At 46.1% G+C, this 21,053-nt stretch overlaps 1 protein-coding gene across 2 annotated transcripts in view; it reads right to left on the bottom strand.

Annotated features, from left to right (window-relative positions):
• The window catches only part of UHRF2 (ubiquitin like with PHD and ring finger domains 2), a 122,498-nt gene that overhangs the window by 47,229 nt on the left and 54,216 nt on the right, over positions 1-21,053 (bottom strand). For both annotated transcript variants that reach the window (XM_054986518.1, XM_054986517.1), the window contains exon 4: positions 8,111-8,329. In XM_054986518.1, coding sequence (XP_054842493.1) covers positions 8,111-8,329 — 219 coding nt within the window. The remainder of the gene's footprint in view (positions 1-8,110; positions 8,330-21,053) is intronic.

The following is a 21,053-nucleotide window of genomic DNA, read 5'->3' as shown; positions in this document are numbered from 1 at the left end:
AGCACTTCATCTCACCATATCTTAAGGTCTTTGCAAAGTTACCTGGAGGAACCCTTCCATTTTAACCATCCTCTTCCCAGTCTGTTAGTACAAGGTTAGTACAATTTCCACCAAGCAGGCATCCATTGGTGCAGACCATAGGGTAAAACTCTACTCACCCTTGCTGGGCTGCAGTAGTACACCACACCAGAAAAAGAAAACAGGAAGCAGAAGGAAGAAGTGGTGTTGCAAATCAAGGTGTAAGAAATCAGATTCAGAGCAGGGAACAAAGAAGAGAAGCAAAAGGGCACAGAACGGTGCTTTGAAATTCAATCAAATGAGGCTAAAAGTAGTAGTGAGGGAAGATTTACTGGCACAACTCTCAGAAACAGATGCAAAAAAGAATGGACCTTTGGACACTTACCGTGAAGGGTCCTTCTCCTCTGAGGTCAGGAGGACATCTTGGGTGATTCCCACCATCCAACTGAGGAGGCAGGAAGTTGAATCTTTTTCTTCCTCTTCCCTTGGTGAGTGGGACCACCCCCTCTCTTCTCAGTTTAGGTAATTTCCCCTCAGCAGTGCACTCCTTTCACATGAGACCGTCCTAAAATATAGTGCTATACCGTAAAAGGAAGAAATGAAAAAGGAACAGGTTTAGAATAGTAGATATAGAAGTAACGAGGAATGAAACTGAGTCTCTGCTGTGGCTTAACTACCACATGAAGATCTTGGAAGGGCAAGATGTCCTCCTGACCTCAAAGAAGAAGGACCCTTTACTGTAAGTGTCCAAAGGTCCGTTCTCCCTGAGGCAGAAGACATCTTGGGTGCTCCCAAAGCAGTCCTCTACATCTCGGGTGGGGCTAGATCTTCTTCCTCGACTATGTGCTAGAGCACTCTTCTGCCGAAGGCAGCATCCACCAAGGCGTAGGTATGTAGATGATAGTGTTTCACGAAAGTAGATATGGAGGACCATGTTGCCGCTTTACATGTGTATTTTGAAGAGGTATTCTTTCGAAGAGTGGAATTAGTTGCAGCACTTCTGGCCGAATGTGCCATAATCCCCATAGGAACATCAAGACTGAGAGTTTTGTCCGCTTCTCTAATACACGTTTTAATGCTATAGGCAATTGCAGCTGACATCTGTTGTCCTAGTTTTGGAGGAGTAACAATAATGAAAAGAGAGTCCGTCTGATGTATATGTTCCATTCTGGCTAAATATGCCTTGAGTGATCTTCTCGCGTCGAGGCTGTGCCACTCCCACTCCTTTGCGTGTTTTGGACTTGGGCAGAATGAAGGTAAATTAATTTCTTGAGAGTGGAGTATGCCTTAGGCAAGAATGCTGGGTCTGTTCTCAACACAACCTTGTCCTTGTGAAATATGCACAGGTCTGGGCGTATTGACAGTGCACTCATTTCCGAGATGCAACATGCTGACGTTATGGCCACTAAGAAAATACTCTTCAGTTTCAGCCATCTGAAACCGTTAAGGGAGGTGAGAGGTTCTTTCTCCTCTGCATCTGCAATTGAGGACTTACCTCATTATATTCTTAACTGCCCATTGTATGCCCAATCTAGGACTAAATTTCTTTCTGAGATGTTGTCCAACCTTTGTACCCACTCAGATCCTGAGAAGATTGCAGTTTTATTAGCCGACTCTGACGCTAACATATCCTACAAAATGGCTTTATATGCCCTGGCTGCAAAAAAATACGGGCTAATGCTATGTTTAAGGGATAGCATGAACATTGAACATTTTTACTGTTTTAACTGTGTATACTTTTATTGTCCTATACGAATTTGACAACCAGAAATGGTTTGATGGTTGTATCTAGTTTTAAATTTTAATGCTTTGACCATGTCACATCAATTTTATTCAAGCTTGTGTTTCTGTTTTGTTTGTGACTTGTAATGGCCTATGGCTGAATACAATAAACTTTTCTACTCTTTCTCCACCGTCGGAATGACTGTGTTGATTACTGCTACCTGCTTTTTTAAGGTAGCAGGCTTCAGGCCTCTGTTGAGACCTTCTTGTAGGAAACCGAGGATATTCCCCAAAGAAAGCCTTAGTGGACCAATCCGTTGCGTCTGCGCCATTGAGTGAATGCCTTCCACACTGAATTGTATATTTTTATCATAGATTTCTCTCTGGAAGCTGAAAGGATATTAATGTCGTCTGTTGGACAGTCCCTCAGTCGGAGGGATTCCTGCTTAATTTCCACCCGGTCAGAGACCACCATTCTGGGTGTGAGTGCCAGATCAGACCCTGTTGCAGTAGGTCTGGATGCACCGGGAAGTGAAATAGAGGCATGCTGGACAAGAGTTGTAAGGTTGAGAACCACGGTCCGTGGCCACCACATAACTACCAGTATTATGGTTGCTCTCTGTTCCCTTATTTTCCTCAGGAGTTTTTGGATTGTCAGCAACAGTGGGAAGGCGTATAGTAACCCCTTTGGCCATTGGGAGGTCATAGCATCTGTGCCCTCTGTATTCGGATGAAAGTACCTTGTAAAGAATCGTGGAACTTGATGGTTCAGGTGTGAGGTAAAAAGATCTACCGTTGGAGTCCCAAAGCGGGCTGAGACATGCCTCCCTGCTGAGTGACTATTCTCCCAAACTTCCCACTTCCCAACTCAACCAGTCAGCTCAGACGTTGCATACTCCCTGGATGTGTTCCGCTTGAATTGATCATAGATTGCTCTCCACCCAGCTGATGATCTTGTTCGACTCCTGCTATAAGCGGGAAGACCTTGTTCCCCATTGCTTGATGTAAGTCTTTGCCAGAATGTTGTCTGTGCGAATTAGAACGTGGTTGTTCGATACCTGAATTCTGAAATGCTGTAATGCCAGGTAAATTGCTCTCATCTCCAGAACGTTGATCGGTAGTGTCTTCTCTTTCTCGGACCATTGGCCTTGGGCAGGAGATCCGTCTAGCATGCCCCCCCCATCTGAACAAACTGGCATCCATGAATATCTGTATGACATGCGGAATGAGTAAGCTCTTGCCTTGTTGTGGATTGATGGAGACTGTCCACCATTGTAGATCGTCCTCAACTGCTCTTGGAACCTGAACCTTGATGACTGTTTTCTGTGCTATCTGCAGCTGGAATAGTCTCAATAGAGACTGCAAGGGTCTGATGTGGAAATGTCCCCAATAAATTGCTTTGGTGTCCGCTAACATCAGGCCTAGGAGTTTGGAAAACTCCATGAGAGGGGAGGACGCTTGTCTTATTACGTTTACCGCTAGACATTTGGTCTTGAGAATCTTTTCCTTAGGAAGGAAAAAACGTGCTTCCTGGGTATTTATTATTAAACCTAAGTGTTCCAAGCTCTATGATGGTTGAAGAGAACACTTGGATGAGTTTACCAGAAACCCGTGCTTTTCCAGGAAGTGAATTATGTATGAAGTGTTCTGGAGGGATGCTTCTCTGGAGCTGGATCTTATCAAAATGTCATCCAAGTACGAATGTAGATGTATACCCATTTCCCAGAGCCTGACTACTGGAACCATCAAGAGCTTGGTGAAAACCCTTGGGGCAGCTGCGAGTCCGAACAGCATTGCCCGAAACTTTAGGTGTATATCTTCGACACAGAACCTCAGGTACTGACGGTGGGCTGAAGCAATGGGTACGTGAAGGTACACTTCCGTCAAATCTATGGACGTCAGGAATTCACCTTGTTGAAGTGCCTCTGCAATTGAGCGGAGGGTCTCCATCCGAAAATGACGTACCTTGATAAACCGGTTCACGTACTTTAGATCTAGGATGGATTTCCAATCCCCATTTCTCTTGGGGACTGTGAAGAAGATCGAATACACACCCTTTCCGCTTTCATGAGGAGGAACTGGTTCGACAGCCCTGATGTCTACTAGGTGTCTGATGAGCTTGACTGTAATGGCTCATCTGTGTGCATTCTTTTTTAGAGAAGATATGAGGAATCGCTCTGGTGGAAATGAGAGCGAATTCTACTGAATAATCATTAGAGACTACTTCCCTGGCCCAGGCGTCTGCTTTGGATTCTGTCCATATCTGATGAAAAAGAAGTAGTCCCCCCCGCCACCAGAGCGGTTAACGAGTCAGGGTATATGTTCTTTGTCTTCTCACTCGTGTCTGCCGTTGCGACTCAAGTGTTGTCTTTGGGATCTGTGTCAGGCCCTGTATCCATTGTGACTCCATGTTATATTCAGATGCTTCAACTGTAGCGGGACAATGGGGGGGATTCTGAGGGACTGCGTGATATACTGCTTTTGGTATCTATCAAGACATTCTCAACAAAGCTTCCCTGTCAGCCAGAAGCTTTGATACTTTTGGAATAATTATGGACACTTGTGCTATGAATGTAATCTTTCAATAAAGAACCTTTTGACTCAAGACCTTGGATTTCTTGCAGCAAGGGGTTGGGAGAGGAATTCAGAGTAACTTGAATTCCATAAACTGACAATCTGGCCTGAAAGGATCCCCTGCGAGGCTGTGTTCTCTGAAAATTCCAGGTGCGCTTTGAGTCTTGTCAATTTCTGGCAAGGGTGTGTTGAGACCTGAACGGTTGAAATCCAAAGGATTGTCTCTCTGATCTTTTCAAGGACCTGGGGAGAGCCTTCTTTTTATCCTTGGTTTCTACTAGAATTTTTTCCAGCTGGTCTCTGAAGAGTTTCCCGCCTTAGAACAGATGCAGCATGAGAACAGTTTCTGCTTGAAGGTCTGCTGGCCAGGCCCTGAACCAGAGGAGACGTTGCAGAGGCCATCGCCCTGGAGGAGAATGACAGAGCACTGAGTATGGCATCCGCAGTGAATGTTCTGGCCTTAAGAATTCTGTTGGCCCCTTCCAAAAGGCACTTTTTGTTTTCAGGTAGGAGTTGAGTCAGTCTCCTGAACCCACACAACTGACGCTCCAGAAACAATCGATGCTATGGCGGAAGCTTTAATTGCCATAGCCATTGCCTCATGAGCTCTATTCAGGGCCACGTCCACCTTCTTATCCAGACTGTCCTTTATCATCCCTTGGCCATCCTTGGAGAGTAGGCCTTACGACTGAAGTGAAGCGACTGGAGCATTGATGATTGTTACCTGCAATAACTCAGTAGCAAAGTTAGTCAAGGTATGTAATTTCTTAAGAGCATTAGGGAAATGCCACCATTAACTCAAAGTACTCGGGGAATGGAAAGACATTGGCTTTGTCCTCTGCTCTGGTGAAGAATTCCCAGTTCCCCTTAGGTCTAGCTTTGGTTCCCTCTGATTTGGGTTCCTCCTCCTCCTTCCGTCAGACCTCCTGAAGATCCACTGCTGAGATGGTTTTGGCAAGAAGATATTGGTAATCTTCCGCCTGGAAAAGTCTATTTGACTGTTCTGGGGTAGATACGTCTTCCTCCTCCTCTTCCTCAGGCAAAAAGTCCCACTCATCAGAATCCTCACTAAGAGACGTTTTGTCCTCTGGACCATGGAGTAAATTATCTAGGGTCCATCTCTGAGGGTTCTCTCTAGCCACTATAGTGGGTCACAGGCTGCCTTGAACTCAACATCCCTTTGAAGTCCCAGGCACAGAAGTGGAGGAGGCATTACTAGGCCAGAGTGCTTCTGACTGGCAAAGGAACAAAATTTCCTTCCTCATGGTCTGTCTCATAGCAGGCAGGATTTCTGGAGACAGTACATTTGGGGAAGCACTTACATAGCTCTCCTGTGCCTCTCGGTTGGAGCTCTGGTTGTCGTTACTGTGATTCGGCTGCTTTTCTCCTGCTGGGAGACTGGCAAGCACCTTGTTTGAATTGGGCAGGAAATTACTTGCCGCATCTGTTTCCCGCCGAAAATGAGCTTCGTCTGCTGGCGCTGCTCTCAGCTGGCTGGATGAGGCGCACAGTTTTGCTCGGCTCCCTCTTAGAGAAACAGGGCTGATTAGAAGGCTGCATCTCTGTCGCTGCTGTTTCCTCACCAGGGATCCTCACAAGCCTGTAAGGCATGCTGGAGCCGGCTGAGCTTGTTCCCGCCGCCAGAAAGACGGCTCCCTGGGAACAGCCCGACACCTTCTCTAAGAAGCTGTCCTCAGAGTCCGATGACTCTCTTGAGGCCATGCGTCCTCTTTTTATTTTCCCTAGCCAAGGGGTGAAAGAAGAGGAAATGGAGAAAGAAGGCTTTAAGGGAAAGCGGAAGTGAAAGTAAGAATAGCTGTGTCAAGATAGCAGAGCTAGCCTGCTGAAGAACTGCTCTCCCCGGAAGCAGGAACAGAACTGAGAAGAGAGGGGGTGGTCCCACTCACCAAGGGAAGAAAAAGAGAAAGATTCAACTTCTTGCCTCCCTGACTGGATGATGGGAATCACCCAAGATGTCCTCCGCCTCAGAGGGAGAAGGGGGGAGTGTGCGGCTGGCAAGGAAGGAGGGAGGGAGGTTCTGGAGCTGGGTTCTGAAAATAAGAGGCAAACAAAAGAGGAGGGTGGGAGGAAGTGTGAGCAAGAAAGCCAAAGTCAGGGACATGGAAGAACCAGGCTGAAGATGGGATTAGCAAAGTAAGGGAAATGAGGTAAGGGAGAAGATGGAGAAAGAGAGCAGGAAAGGTCCTTTGTTGTCTGATCCTGAAGGGTGAGTAATATCAAGAGCAGAGTCAAGAGCTGAGCCTGACTGAACTTCATGAGCTGTCACACTGGTGGAAGAATAATGTTGGGATAAAGCTGAACTTAAAATGCTGGGCGAAAGGAGAGTTTTTATGTACTTAACATTTGTGCCCTTTTCTGCCAGTGGTGGGAAAAGGGTTTTTTTTTGGGGGGGGGGGTACCTGAGTTAATCTGAGAGAGATGCTAATGACACAAGAAATAAAGTTATCCTGTTAAGGGCTTGAGAGGTTTACTGGGCAGGTCTGCATTATAAGGGATACTCCTGAGGGAAATGGAATGTGAGAGCAAGAGAGACAGGAACCCAGGAGGTATATCATAGTGAAGAATAAGTCAGCTTTAGCGATTCCCTCCCCTCAAATTTTTGTCTTCTCTTTCTCTCCCACCATCTAATGCTGCTTGCCTGTACTTGGGGGGAAAGGTTAGCTTTCTCAAGGAAAGAGGTTCCATGTCCAAGCAGGTGTGCAAAACAATGGTGGCCTCACTGGAAAGGCTGCAGAGTGGCCAGGCAGAGAAAGGGAACATAGAAAAGATAAGGCATGAAAGAAATTTTATGCAGAGGATGCCTCAGCACCACTATTTTAGACAATGCTGCTAGTAAAAATTGTGCAGTTAGATTTGCCACTTCAACACTGCATCCCTCACTCATGGAACTAAAGAAACAAACTAATGTCAGGATATCCAGCAAGTAAATTATTTTTAGCCTGGCTGGCAATAGTCATGGTGTAGAGGAGTCATGGTGTTATTTAAAAGTTCCAATTGACCATATTAATCAGAAAATTCAGGAATTCATAAAGCCATTTGCCTAGCAAAATTAACCTTTTCCAAATAATGCCTTTATAGTTTTCACTCATTCGTACCAACACTTGAGCAACTGCTATTACTGGCCACATTACTGCTCTAAAAACATGGGATGTAAAAATTATTTAGATCACAAGAATTCTACTGCATATAGACCAAAAGTATTGTATAAAAAAAACCCCGTACCATTGCAAAAAAGGATCGCTCAATCGCCACTCCAATTTCATTCACAGGTACATCTAGCTGGTTCCAACGGTAAAGCATCTAAAGCAGGGGGCTCTCAGAGCACTATATGAGATGTCAACTTTTCCCCACTGCTGCTTTTATTCAAGATAAAGTTAGTAGGTTCTCCTTCTTTTTGAGCTTCTCCGGGTTTATATGGGAACCTGGAAGAATCTCCCCATCCCACTGCCAATGCTCTTGCTTGAGGGAGGAGGAGGTCTAACACTCTTTTGCTCTCTTCTTAAATTTTCAGTGGATTCTAGAGGAAAACCTGGTCTCCTCTTAGGCACAGAGCTTCTCTCCTGCAGTTAATGGTAAACTAATCAGTATAAACCCCATCTTTTTTTAAAGCAACTTTCTTCTCAAATCAAAGGATTCAACAAAAGCTCCCAGAGCTAACTGAAAACAAGGAACACCCCCCCCCCCCCCGTTTTTTAATCTGCAGAGTCACAGCATCTAAAAACTGAAATCCTCTTTTTGGTAAACAAATTTTTAAAATAAATAAATAAAATCTTACCCCAACATAATTTTGGCATAAATTTCTTTGTTAGTCCTTGAAATTTCCCTTAAAGAGGTAATTTCTGCATCAAACCAGAATCCTCTCTCCTCAGGACTCTCTACATTGTAGTTAACCATTACCATATCACCCACATGTAATTCGTTCCATTTCAAAATAGTTCTTGCTCGTGGTCGTAGATTACGGACGGTCATATCTACAATGCCACTCTCTGGGTATCTGGGAAAAAACATGTAAAGTAAAGGTTATAAGAGCATCCACCACATTATAAAACAGACTGTAGCAATAGCAAAAGTAACATTTGCATTTTTACTGCAAGTACGATTCATCTTTAAAATTACAACAAGCATCATGGAAACCTGATTATATCATGCCGTTTTCAAATCCAGGACTCCTGTGTATTTATTTTCAAGCATGACATAGGCTACAATCCAGAATACTATGCAACTAAAAGTACAACCCTAAGTATGTCTATTTAGAAGTACTGCTTAGGCTCACTAGTACTGCAATTTAAGCCTGCTTAACCTTTTGAACTCTCTAAAAGTTTTGAAACACAGGATCTTTCCAAGGACAATTTGCTACGTGGAATGGTGGAGAGGTCTAAAGAAAATGTGAGTGCACTGACAATGAGCTCTCTCCTCTGAGGACATACAGTCACAAATAAATCATAGAATTCACATACGGAGATGTTTTATACTGAGTTATATCACTGGTCCATCTTTCATTGAGCTTTCAGTTCTCCCTCTGAGGTGGAGGACATCTTGGGTGTTTCCCACCATCCAATCAGGGATGCAGGAAGTTGATTTTTCTTCCTCTTCCATTGGGCGTGTGAGACCAACCGTCCTTAGTTCTATTCCTGCCTCCAGGTAGAGCAGTTCTTCAGTAGATTAGCTCTGCTGTTTCTCTCTTTTTCTGTTTCTTAATTCTTCATTCTTATTCTTCAAGATATTTTTCTAATCTATTGCTATCTGCACTCAACCTTCCCCCTCTCATTCTTCTCCTCTTCTTTCAGCTCTCCTACTAAGAAGAAAGAAGAGGACAACATGATCTCCAGAGAACCCTCTGACTCTGAGGGCAGTGTTATGGAGGAGAGTGCAAGCTGTTCCCACAGAGCCGGTCCTTCTGGTGGCGGGAACAAACCTAGTGTGTGGCTTGTGTGGCTCTCCAGTAAGGAAATGGCCTTGGAAGAGATCCAGGCCTCCAAATGGCCCTGTCTTTCACAGAGGGAGTTCGTTAAAGCAGCGCTCCTCAGTCAGCTGGCCGAGAGCAGCACCATCTGGTGGAACTCAATTTTGGCGGGAAACATTGATGCAACAAGCCATTTCCCATCTAAAGCCAAAGGCGTGCTAGTCAATCTCCTGGCGGGAAAGGCAGAGCCAAGACACACTTCAGATGACCAGAGCTCCAGCCAACAAGCCCAGGGAGCCACATAAGTGTTTCCCTGGGCACAATACCTCCAGCGTTCTTGTCAGCAATTAGACATATGATGAGAGAGGAAATCCTCTCACTTTGCCAACCAGAGGCACCTTGGCCCAGAATGACTTTCTCTGCCTTGCCTCCAGAGACTTTACCAGGAAGTTGAGCCCAAGGCCGCTCATGGCCCACTAAAGCGGTCAGAAAAAAAAAAAACAGGGCAAGGCCCTTGATAAAACACCCAGATGGCCAGAGGAGGAGCCCTCAGCTAGTGAGGACTTAGAAGAAGGGGAATTCTTATCTGAGGAAGAGGAGAAGGGAGAGATAATGGTCCCTGAGCAGTCTAACAGGCTATTTCAGGCAGAGGACTACCAATACCTCCTAGCTAAAACCTTGTCAGCCCTAGAGCTGCAGAAGGCCCGATGCGGGGAGGAGGATTCCAAGCCAGAGGGACCCAAGGCCCAAAGGCAACAGGGAATTTTTCCTCAGATCAGAGGATAAAGCCAAAGTGTTCCCATTCCCTGAATACTTTGATCGCCAACTAAAGGTAGAGTGGACAGTTTCCTAATGCTCTTTAAAAACTTTATGCTTTGCCTAACTTTGCAAATGAGTTATTGCAGGTTTCGGCATTCGATGCTCCAGAGGCGGCCCTACGATCCCAGGGCCTACTCTCCGAGCACAGCCTGGGGACAGTAAGAGATAACCTGGGTAAGAAATGAAAAATAGCCCTAAAGAGGGCTCACCAAGCGATGGCCATGGCAATAGAAGCATCAGCTATAGCATCAATCGTGTCAAGAGCTTCAGTAGTAGGGGTAAGGAGACTAATACAACTCCTATGAGGAAAAAACAAACGCCTCCTGGAAGGGGCCAATAGAATACTGAAAGCAAGTACATTCACAGTGGGCACCATCTTAGATGCCCTGCCTTCCAGAGCTGTGGCCTCCGCAACAGTTGCCAGACGACTGCTTTGGCTCAGGGCCTGGCCAGCGGACCTCCAAGCAAAAATCATCCTAATGTCCTATCCATTCCAAGGTGGCGAGCTCTTCAACAGAGTTGTTCCGCCAGGCTTATGGCTGAGGCTGGGCCTCCACTGGCTAGAGGATATAACATCTACTCCCCTCCCTATGAGAGCTGCCCACCACTGTTCTGAAGCTGCTGCCATGTTCAATTGCACTGTTGCACTTTCTGTACTCAACAATATTGCCGCCACCAAGAAAAGAGTGCTGCTATTTTTAATCTTTATACAATGTTTTTAATGTTTTATGTTTAGTGTTTAATGGAATGTTTTAAATGTTTTAATGTTGTTATCCGCCCTGAGCCTGCTTGCGGGGAGGGCGGAATATAAATACGATAAAATAAATAAATAAATAAAAATCAGTTAGAAAAAATTCTAGTGGAAACCAAGGACAAGAAGAAAGCCCTTCCAAAGTCCTTGAAGTGAACAGAAAGATGAATGTATGGCTTGCAACCATTCCAATCACATCACACTCTTCCCAGAGCTTGCCATGATTCAAAACACACCTGGAACTTCCCAAGAACCCAATCCCACAGGGGATCCTTTCAGACCAGAACACACAGACAACAGATGGGCCATAGTGACGGGCATGAATCAGACAACAAAGGACAGAAGCCCTGACTCGCAAGATGCTCCAATGGGAAGAAGACTTCTTCTCTTTCAACAGATATGGATAGAATCCAAGATGGACGCCTGGACCAAAGAAGTAGTATCCAAAGGTTATTCAATAGAATTTGCATCCTTTCCACTGGAACGGTTCCTAACATCACCCCTCAGGAAGGACCCACACAGACGCTCAATTACATTCAGAGCCATTCATCACCTATTAGACATCAGAGTTGTCAAATCTGTTCTACACAATGAGAGGTAGAGGCATATATTCAATTTTCTTCACGGTTGTCAAGAAGAACAGGAATTAGAGATCCATCCTGGATCTCAAATACATGAACTAATATATCAAATTACCCCATTTCCGGATGGAGACTCTTTGTTCCATCATGGAAGCCCTGCAGCAGGGAGAGTTCCTGACGTCTATAGACCTGACAGAGGCATACCTACAAGTACCCATCACCCCAGCCCACCGACAGTTTCTGAGGTTCTGTGTAGAGGACATGCACCTACAATTCAGACCCTTCGGGCTATCCACAGCCCCCTGGGTTTTCTCCAAACTCCTCATAGTGCCAGTGGTCAAACTCTGGGAAATGGGCCTACACTTAATATTAATCCAATCCAGCTCAAGAGAGACATCTCTAAAGGACACCATTCACAATCCAGTTTCTTGAGAAACATGGCTTCATGATAAACCCATCCAAATGCTCACTACAACCATCACAGAGTCTGGAACACCTGGGATTAATACTAAACACCCAGGGGAGCGATTTTTCCTACCTACCCAAGGAGAAAATCAGCAAAGCCAAACAACTCGCAACAGCCATCATCAGGCGCCCATTCCCTCTACTCACGGAGTTGACCAAATTGCCTAATGGTATCGGACGCAGAAGCGATATACTGGGGATGATTCCATCTCAGACTATTGCAATCTCTGCTGAGACCCCTGAAACTTCAAATAGCGCAAAAGAAAATCAGGAAAGTACAGCTTCCGCTGGCAATCAAGAAAAACCTTCAGTGGTGGACCATCGAAGCCAACCTTGAACAGAGCAAAAGCTTCCTCACGCCACAGTTACAACAGATATTTACAGACACCAGCCTGTCAGGATGGGGAGCAACCCTGAACAGCTCACCAACCCAAGGCTGGTGGTCTGAGAAGGAGAAGACATTGTCAATCAACATATTGGAAATGAGAACCATTTACCTGGCACTGAACCACTTCAGCTACCAGATAACCCACACCCATGTCCTAGTCCGCATGGACAACATTGCAGCAAAAACATCAACAAGCAGGAGAGAACCAGATCTTCACACTTACAACAGGAGACCAACAGAATTATCAACTAGGTGGAAAATCACCTCCTATCGATACAGGCCAAACACATCAGGGGAGTGTTCAAAATTCCAGCAGACAGGTTGAGCCGAGAGTCACTCCACTCAGGATAATGGTCGCTCAAGAGGGAGACATTCTTACAAATCTCAGCCCACTTCGAGACACTAGCACTGGACTTATTCGTCTCACATGTCAAACATCAGGTGCTGAGGTTTTTCTCAAGATACTTCCACCCAAAAGCAGAGGGCATGGACGCACTGATATCTCAATGGCCCAGGGGACTGCTGTATGCTATCCTTCCTCTTCCAATGATACCCAAACTTCTGCAGAAGATAATGGAGCAAAGGGCAGATGTAATCCTCATAGCCCCATGGTGGCCAAGGAGACCTTGGTTCTCAACCCTGCAACTCATGTCCAGCATGCCACTGATACAACTCCCAGTGCAACCAGACCTACTTCATAAGGGCCCCATATGGCATCCACACCCAGAGTGGCTGACACTAAACATGTGGGGATTGAACAGGAATCTTTCCAAAAGAAGCGTTTCCCACTGGAAATCATCAACAACCTCCTGGCATCCAGAAAGAAATCCACAGTAAAAGTATACAACTCAACCTGGAAAGCCTTTATTCGTTGGAATAGACGGAAGAATCTGGATCCACTTAAGCCAACCATAGGAACTATCCTAGGGTTCCTACAGGAGGGTCTAACCAGAGGACTCAAACCAGCAACCTTGAGAAAACAGGTAGCAGCAATCAGCACAATCATCCCTTCAGTGGAAAACAAACCCCTCTCCAACCACCTACATGTCAAGAGCAACAATGGTGAATCCACCTACAATACACCAATTTCCAACATGGAGGCTACACATGGAGCTTTTGGCCTTAACAAAGACACCATTTGAACCAGTGAAAGTCATACATCTGAGATGGCTAAAACTAAAAACTATTTTCCTAGTAGCATGACGATCTCAGAAATGAGTGCACTATCCATCTATTCGGACGTATGTATTTTCTACAAGGACAAGGTAGTATTGAGGACGGACCCGACTTTCAGGAGGACAGACCCGACCAAATGTCACCATCTACAATCAGATACAGCATTAAGACCTGCATCAAAGAAGCATATAAAACCCTCAAGATTGAAATCCCTAATGGGATCACTGAACTCTCGTTCAGAAGCACAGCAACCAATGCTTCAAAAGAATGCTTCAGTAGAAGACATATGCAAAGCCGCCACATGGTCTTCACTATCAACCTTCGTCAAGCATTATCAATTACACGATGTCCTCCTGTCCTCAGATAAGGACCCTTCACGGTAAATGTCCAAAGGTCCATTTCTCTCTGGGTATCTCTGGACACAGAAAGATAATTCATTAACTCTCCCCTCACCCCGCCCCTTACTTGGGAATAAGTCCTTTAATCACTTCCAAGTAAATCTGCTTAAGAGTTATACATTTAAGAATCTCATGTGTACATTTGAAACTGACATTGAAGTTTACAGGCATAATGCCCATGGGGAGACTCAAGAGACAATAAAGATTAAGCAGTTGTAGTATTTAAAAAGTAGATTAGTACACCCTTGACCTCTAAGAGCAAAAGGGGGAGCCAATCAAAGGATGACATTCACTACTGGAGTTCTAAGTTTTGAAAACTACTGGTCTACATAAGTGCGCACTGTGGAAAACTATCAGAGGAACATATCATATAGGAGTTTAGATGCTAAAAGAATTTAAGTACAGCATCATAAATGTTTTGAGGAACAAAGCCTAGAATTGCAAGTATTTACATTGTTAATTCTTGGAATTAAAAAAAAAGAAATTATGATAGAAACATACTATTGAAGGAATGAGGGAGTTCTGCAACTCAGTTACAACAACCTTAAGTAAAACTGCTTAAAAGTTCATCTTAAAATTTATCAAGATCAATGAGAAGGAAAAAGAGGGTTATTTCAGCAGAGAAGAAGTAAAATTAACAACACATTACATTATTAACAAACTATTTAATAAACCTAACATTCAATTCTTAAAAGTGAGGTATGGTCACGAAATACAGCAGACGGTATCAGAAACTCTGCTGTATTTTCCTGCTGGATGGTTTCCGTGCTGCTTAATATGTTTTGTTCAGCATTATTTCAGATCTATACTGTATTTCTGGTTCTTTTCAAATTTTGCACTTCCATACCCAGTTGCACTGTTTACTGACTGTTGATCATATTGACTTACACTGTGAAATTCATCTTGAGTCTCAATGAGAAAGGAAGAATATAAATAACATAAATAAAACAAACAAATAAAAATGCAATAAGCCAGACTGATTTAGAGACTATGAAGAATCTAATGCAGAAGAAGATGCAGGCCTGACTTAGAAAATAATCTTCACCTATGCCTGACTGGGGAGCAATACCGTAACTTCACTTCCTAACTACCTAGCATGTTTGTAAGGTACATAAATGACAAGATATAAAAACGGCTTATCTGAAAAAACTTCAGAAGTCAATACAACACACCATCTAACATCAACATAAAGCTCAGCAACAACATAATGAATAGACCCCCAGAAACATTAGAAGAAAGATCTCTGAAATAAATGGCCTTACAGGTTCTCCTCAAAGCTAGTGGTACCCATTTCAGAGCACTGTAGCAATCATTCAAAACACCCTAGAACATGGGTTCCCAACCTTTTTGAGCCTACGGGCACATTTGGAATTCTGACACAGTGTGGCGGGAGCAGCAAAAATACAGCTACCACATAACAGCTCCTGTAGGAGACAGAGCCAGCCACAAAATGGCTCTTTCAGATGACCTTCAGTCATACAGTGAAGATTCTTGTGCTGTGGAAGCCGTTCTTGCCAAATAAATGTTTTTAAAAATCTGCACAGCCAATCAGTATTTCAATGGCCAATTAGAAGCCGTCCTTTGTAAAAGCCTCACCTGGCCTCATCCACTTCCTAAAACCATTTGGCAGACACCAGAAAAGGTGTTGGTGGGCACAATCGTGACCATGGGCACTACATTGGGGAGCCCTGCCCTAGGATAAGAAACCACCATCCAGACCTCCTGAAGGAGAGATCATGCAGTCAGCAGCACCCAGTTTCATTTAGGGACAAGTGATCTTCAGAGACTAACAAAGCTGATGGTTGGGGCAGCAGTTAAGATTGTGGAAAACTATACAGTAAAATAACAGAGTATAAAAGGCTTTTCAGAAAAAAAAGGTTTCAGGTAGATTATATGCTTTTAGTAATTCAAAAGGGAGGACCTTCCCAATGAAAACAACATGCTTGAAGACTCCACAGAGAGAGACTGGAGCATAACAGAGTTTCGCTTACCGTAACTGCTGTTCATTGACGTCTTCTGTGCAGACACACATGGGGACTGCACACGCACAGGCCTGCCGACCGGAGCTTTCTTCTAGCTAAAATTTCCACCAGGGGGCGCACTTCCGCTGACCACGCTTGTGCGGCTTTTCCCGCCTAGACGGCCATCCAGCGGAAGGCGCCCCCTCACCCTCAGTTTCTCCTGTGCCGCCGACCCCCCCAAAAAACTTGTAGGAGGAACATAGCGGGGCAGGAGGGAGGGTATGTGTGTCTGCACAGAAGACATCAATGAACAGCAGTTACGGTAAGCGAAACTCTGTTTTCATTGTCCGTCTTCTGTGCATCCCCACATGGGAGACTCACAAGCCGCTTACCTGGAGGTGGGTATGTTCCATCACTGGAAAAGCGATTGAAGCACAGAGTGACCCACAGAAGCCTCTCTGTGCTCCAGCGTATCCAGGGCGTAATGTTTGGCAAACGTCTCAGTTGAGGACCAGGTAGCCGCCTTACAAATGTCCCGAATGGGAATCCCCTTCAGAAAAGCTGCTGAAGAAGCCTGGGCGCTAGTAGAGTGGGCCCGAACCTCCAAAGGGCAATCGACCTTAGACTGTGAATAACAAGTCCTGACTGCCATCGTCACCCACCGAGAAATCGTCTGTGGGGTAGCAGCCTTACCCTTACGAGGACCAGCATAACAAAGAAACAATTGAGTCACTTTCCTAAATGGGCGGGTTCTCTGAAGGTAGAAGAGAATCGCCCTCCGCACATCCAGAGAGTGCAGTGAACGCTCCGCAATGTCTGACGGCGCGGGAAAAAACACAGGTAAAATAATGTCCTGGGACGTATGAAACTGTGTGGACACCTTAGGACGAAATCTGAGGTCAGGTCTGAGGACAACCTTGTAGGGATGAATTTTGAGAAAAGGAGGGTCATGCCTCAGGGCCGCTAACTCACTAACCCTACGCGCCGATGTAATTGCTATTAGGAATGCAACTTTCAAAGACAAAAACTTCAAATCACAAGAAGCCAAAGGCTCAAAAGGGGCTCTCATAAGTGCAACTAGCACCAACATGAGAGACCACTGAGGGACAATCTCCCTAACAGGAGGGTACATATTCTGCAGTCCCTTCAAAAAAGCTTTGGATAAACTATGGGAGAAACCTGTCTTGCCATCAATCTTGTGATGGAAGGCCGAAATGGCAGCCAAATAAACCCTGATCGATGAATTAGACAAACCCAAATCCTTAAGGCTCAAAAGAAAATCAAAGATGGAACCCAGCTGACAGGTCCATACATCCAGTCCACTAATGGCAGCCCAACTCTCAAAACGTTTCCACTTAGCTGTGTACGATCTATGGGTAGTATCCCTCCTGGCATTAACCAGAACCTCTGCTACTCTGTCCGACAAGCCGGGCGGACCCTTATGAACCATGCTGTCAGTCTCAGTTTGGGTAGATCGTGAAACAGAACCCCTCTGTGGGAGAGGAGATCTGGAACAGGGTCGAACTGATAAAACAAACCCTGTGATAGTTGCATCACTAACTGAAACCGGGGTTGACGCAGCCAGTAGGGCATCACCAGAACCACCCGTGTCCCTTCTCGTTGAATCTTGCTCACTACTCTGGACACCAGGGGAAACGGTGGGAATGCGTAGAAGAGGTGCCCTGTCCAGGTGATCTGAAAGGCATCCCCCAGGGACTGTCGACCCAAGCCCCCCCTGGAACAGAACAGTGGGGCTTTCTTGTTGCTCTCCAAGGCGAAAAGATCCACCTCGGGGAAGCCCCATTCCTGAAAGATTCTGTCCAATTGGGAATCCACTATTGTCCACTCGTGATTGTCCGATATCAGACGGCTCAACTTGTCCGCAATCACGTTTGAGGTTCCAGGGATATGAACTGCTTGTAAATGAATGTCCCTGTCTATGGCCCATTCCCAAATTCGCATTGCTTCCTCGCAAAGGGCTCGGGAGGTGGTGCCTCCCTGCTTGTTCACGTAGAACATGGCCGTGCATTGTCTGTGAGGATCTGAACTGCCTTGTGTCGAAGCGTATCTGCGAACGCGATAAGGGCAAAGCGAATGGCAATCAGCTCTAATAAGTTAATGTGGAGCTCTCTGTCCTGAGATGTCCACATACCGTGAGCCCTTAATGAACCACATTGAGCCCCCCAGCCTATGGTACTGGCATCAGTGGATATGGTAATCTGACATTGATGTGAGCCAAAGGCAACCCCTTGAAATAAGCTACTCTCTGAGAGCCACCAGGTAAGAGATTGAATCACCTTCCTAGGGATAGAATATTTCCTATTCTGGCTAGAAACCTGGAAATCATGCACTGAAAGGAAGTGGTCGCATGTGCAGTCTGGCAAAAGGGGTAACAGCCGTGGAGGACGCCATGAGGCCTAATAAAGCCTGGATAGCCGATGCCGACTGAAAACGGCATCTGGAGAAAAAGGTCACAATACGCCTAATGCGCACCGCACGGTCAGATGGTAAGAATCCCTTGTTCTGTATGCCATCAAGAACCATGCCAATAAATTTTGCCCTTTGGGAAGGGATTAGGACTGACTTCTGAAAATTCACCAAAAGCCCAAGACGTGAGCAGGTACGGATCACCTTCTCTACGTGTTCACAAAGGAGATCCGCAGAGGGGGCCGCTAAAAGCCAGTCATCCAAATAAGGGAAAATAAAGCACCCCTGCTGCCTCAGGAATGCCACTACTGGAGCCATACATTTAGTAAAGACTCTGGGCGCCGTAGAAAGGCCAAAGGGTAAAACCTGATATTGGAAGACCCTTCCATTGGAGATTAACCTCAAAAATTTTCTATGGTCTGGGTGTATTGAGATGTGGAAGTACGCATCTTTGAGGTCTAGAACGACAAACCACATATCGTCAGACATAAGCTGCAATACCATATTAAGGGTAAGCATCCTGAATTTCCTTAGCCTCACAGACCTATTCAACCCTCTAAGGTCTAGGATTGGGCGTACTCCACCATCTTTCTTGTCAACTACAAACATCCTGGAGTAAAATCCCAGGAGAGGTTCCCCATCAGAGACCTCAGTAATCACCCCTTTCTGTTGTAGAGCTACAACCGCTGCATACAACTCTTTAGATGGGTTATCGAGTGAGAAATCAGGGAGAGACACTTGAGGATAAACTTCAAACTCAATTTTATATCCAAACTTTATAACATCCAGCACCCAACGATCAGCATGAATCTCAACCCAGAAAGAACTAAACTCAGCCAATCTGTCACCAAAAACGACAGCCTGATCAGCGGTTAGTCAGAACTGCTTGGGCTGTGTAGAAAGATCTTTATTAGCGGGACTGCGACGATTCAGTCGAGGATGGTAATTGGGCCTCTGTCGCTGGAAGGAGCCCGATTGTTGTTGGGGCTGCCTGAACGAACCATAGGGAAGATACGGTTGGTACCTATGGTTCCTGCCACGATAGGAATAGGATGAACGGTACGACTGGTGGTTGTGCTGAGGTGGCTTTGAGTGAGTAATGCCATAAGAGCGCGCTGTTAGGCGATCTTTGCGCTTATGGGAGAGATACTCGTCCGTCTTGCCGGAAAATAGGGTCTTCCCCTCAAAGGGCATATCCTCGACCCTATTCTGAGTTTCCGGAGGCAGTGCAGTTGTTCGGAGCCAGGCGTGGCGTCGAAGCACTACAGCTGATGCCAAGGCCCTTGAAGATGTCTCAAGGGTATTACGGCCAGCACTGATTTGCTGCTTGGACAAACGCAAGGCCTCATCCCTGATCACCTTGGCAAGCATCTTCTGATCCTCAGGGAGCTTGTCCAGAAAGACAGCAATTCTGTCCCATAAGAAAATTTGGTAGGCGCCCATTATAGATGAATAGTTGGAGATTTTAACAGCTAGGGCAGCTGAGGAATACACCTTCTTGCCCAGGGCATCCAGCTTCCTACTTTCTTTGTCCGCCGGGACAGCATGGGATCCCTGCCGCTGTCGAGATTGCATCTCCTCAGCCACAAGTGATGATGGTGGTGGGTGAGAGAAGAGATAAGTACACACACATCATCTCTAGTTTTATAAAGAGCCTCTAGGCGGCGAGATGTTGGATGGATGGAAGCAGGCTTCTCACACACAGAGGTGATGATCTCTTCCAAGCCCTCGACGATAGGGAAGGTGATGGACGCCGGATTCCCAGAGTAGATATGACGTAATATCTTGTCTTTGGGCTTAGGATTCACAGCCGACACTTCAAGCTCCAGAGAACGTGCCATCCTCATCATCTGTTCCGCATACAAGCGGAAATCTTCAGTAGGGGAAACCCTACCGGCCCCAATGATGATCTCATCTGGTGATGGATCCGATGGAGGGCTGGGACTCTGCTCGCGCTCCCGCTCCAAGAATTGATAACCTTGCCCCCGACGAGGGGAACCATAATGGGAGTAGTCGCTGAGAGGCCGTTCCCAATCCTCCGGAACCGACTCAACTGAGTAAGTATGGCGAGGACGGAAGAAGTCGGAACCGAACCTCTCAGCAGAACGGCGGTAGGAGCAGGGGGAATCTCCCTCGAGGACCCGACGACGTTCTGAGCGAATAGGAGAGTCAGTCCAGCGGGTCTCACGGAGCTCGCCTTTATCAATAGACGACTGGTAGGGAGGCGAGTGGATCCGAGGGGAAGGGGTCTTAGGTCTATCCCACGTCAGATCCGTCTGGATCGAAGCCGAGTGCTACTGTTTAGACTTCTTCTTAGACTTCTTAGGAGGCTGGTCTGACCTTTCTACTTCTCCAGTGCGTTTGCGAGTCTTCGGCTCCGGCGCTGTTGGATCCGATGATTTGGTCGGATCTGAGCCGCTCGGTTCTGATCGCGTGGAGTCCCTCAAAGAAGGGCCAGAGCGGGCTGAATCCGAGCCCTTCAGATCCGAGGGCTTCAGGTCGACCTTCTTCGGATCCGACTTCGCCGATGTCGGATCCGACACGATCCTCGGACTCGGAGTTGACGGTCTATGGATCCGAGGGGTACTGGAAGGGCCCTCAGCGCCGGTCTCTGAAGGTCGGGTTCTCAAGCCCGACCGAGGGAGGCCGATCTAGCGGTGGAAGTAGCACTCCGCGAAGACTTCCCGCTCACAGATGGGGGCTTAGAAGGGGTTTCTGAACCATTAGTCGCCATCATACCCGTCGCCAGAGCATGGCCTGTAGTCTCGCCTGTCTCTCAGCCCTCGCCTTGGGAGTGAATTTTTGGCAATGCTCGCATTTGGGGACCACATGGGTTTCCCCCAGACATT

This window comes from Eublepharis macularius, chromosome 8 (genome assembly GCF_028583425.1).
Source record: "Eublepharis macularius isolate TG4126 chromosome 8, MPM_Emac_v1.0, whole genome shotgun sequence".
Lineage (NCBI taxonomy): Eukaryota > Metazoa > Chordata > Lepidosauria > Squamata > Eublepharidae > Eublepharis > Eublepharis macularius.
This window is presented reverse-complemented; position numbering and strand designations above follow the sequence as displayed.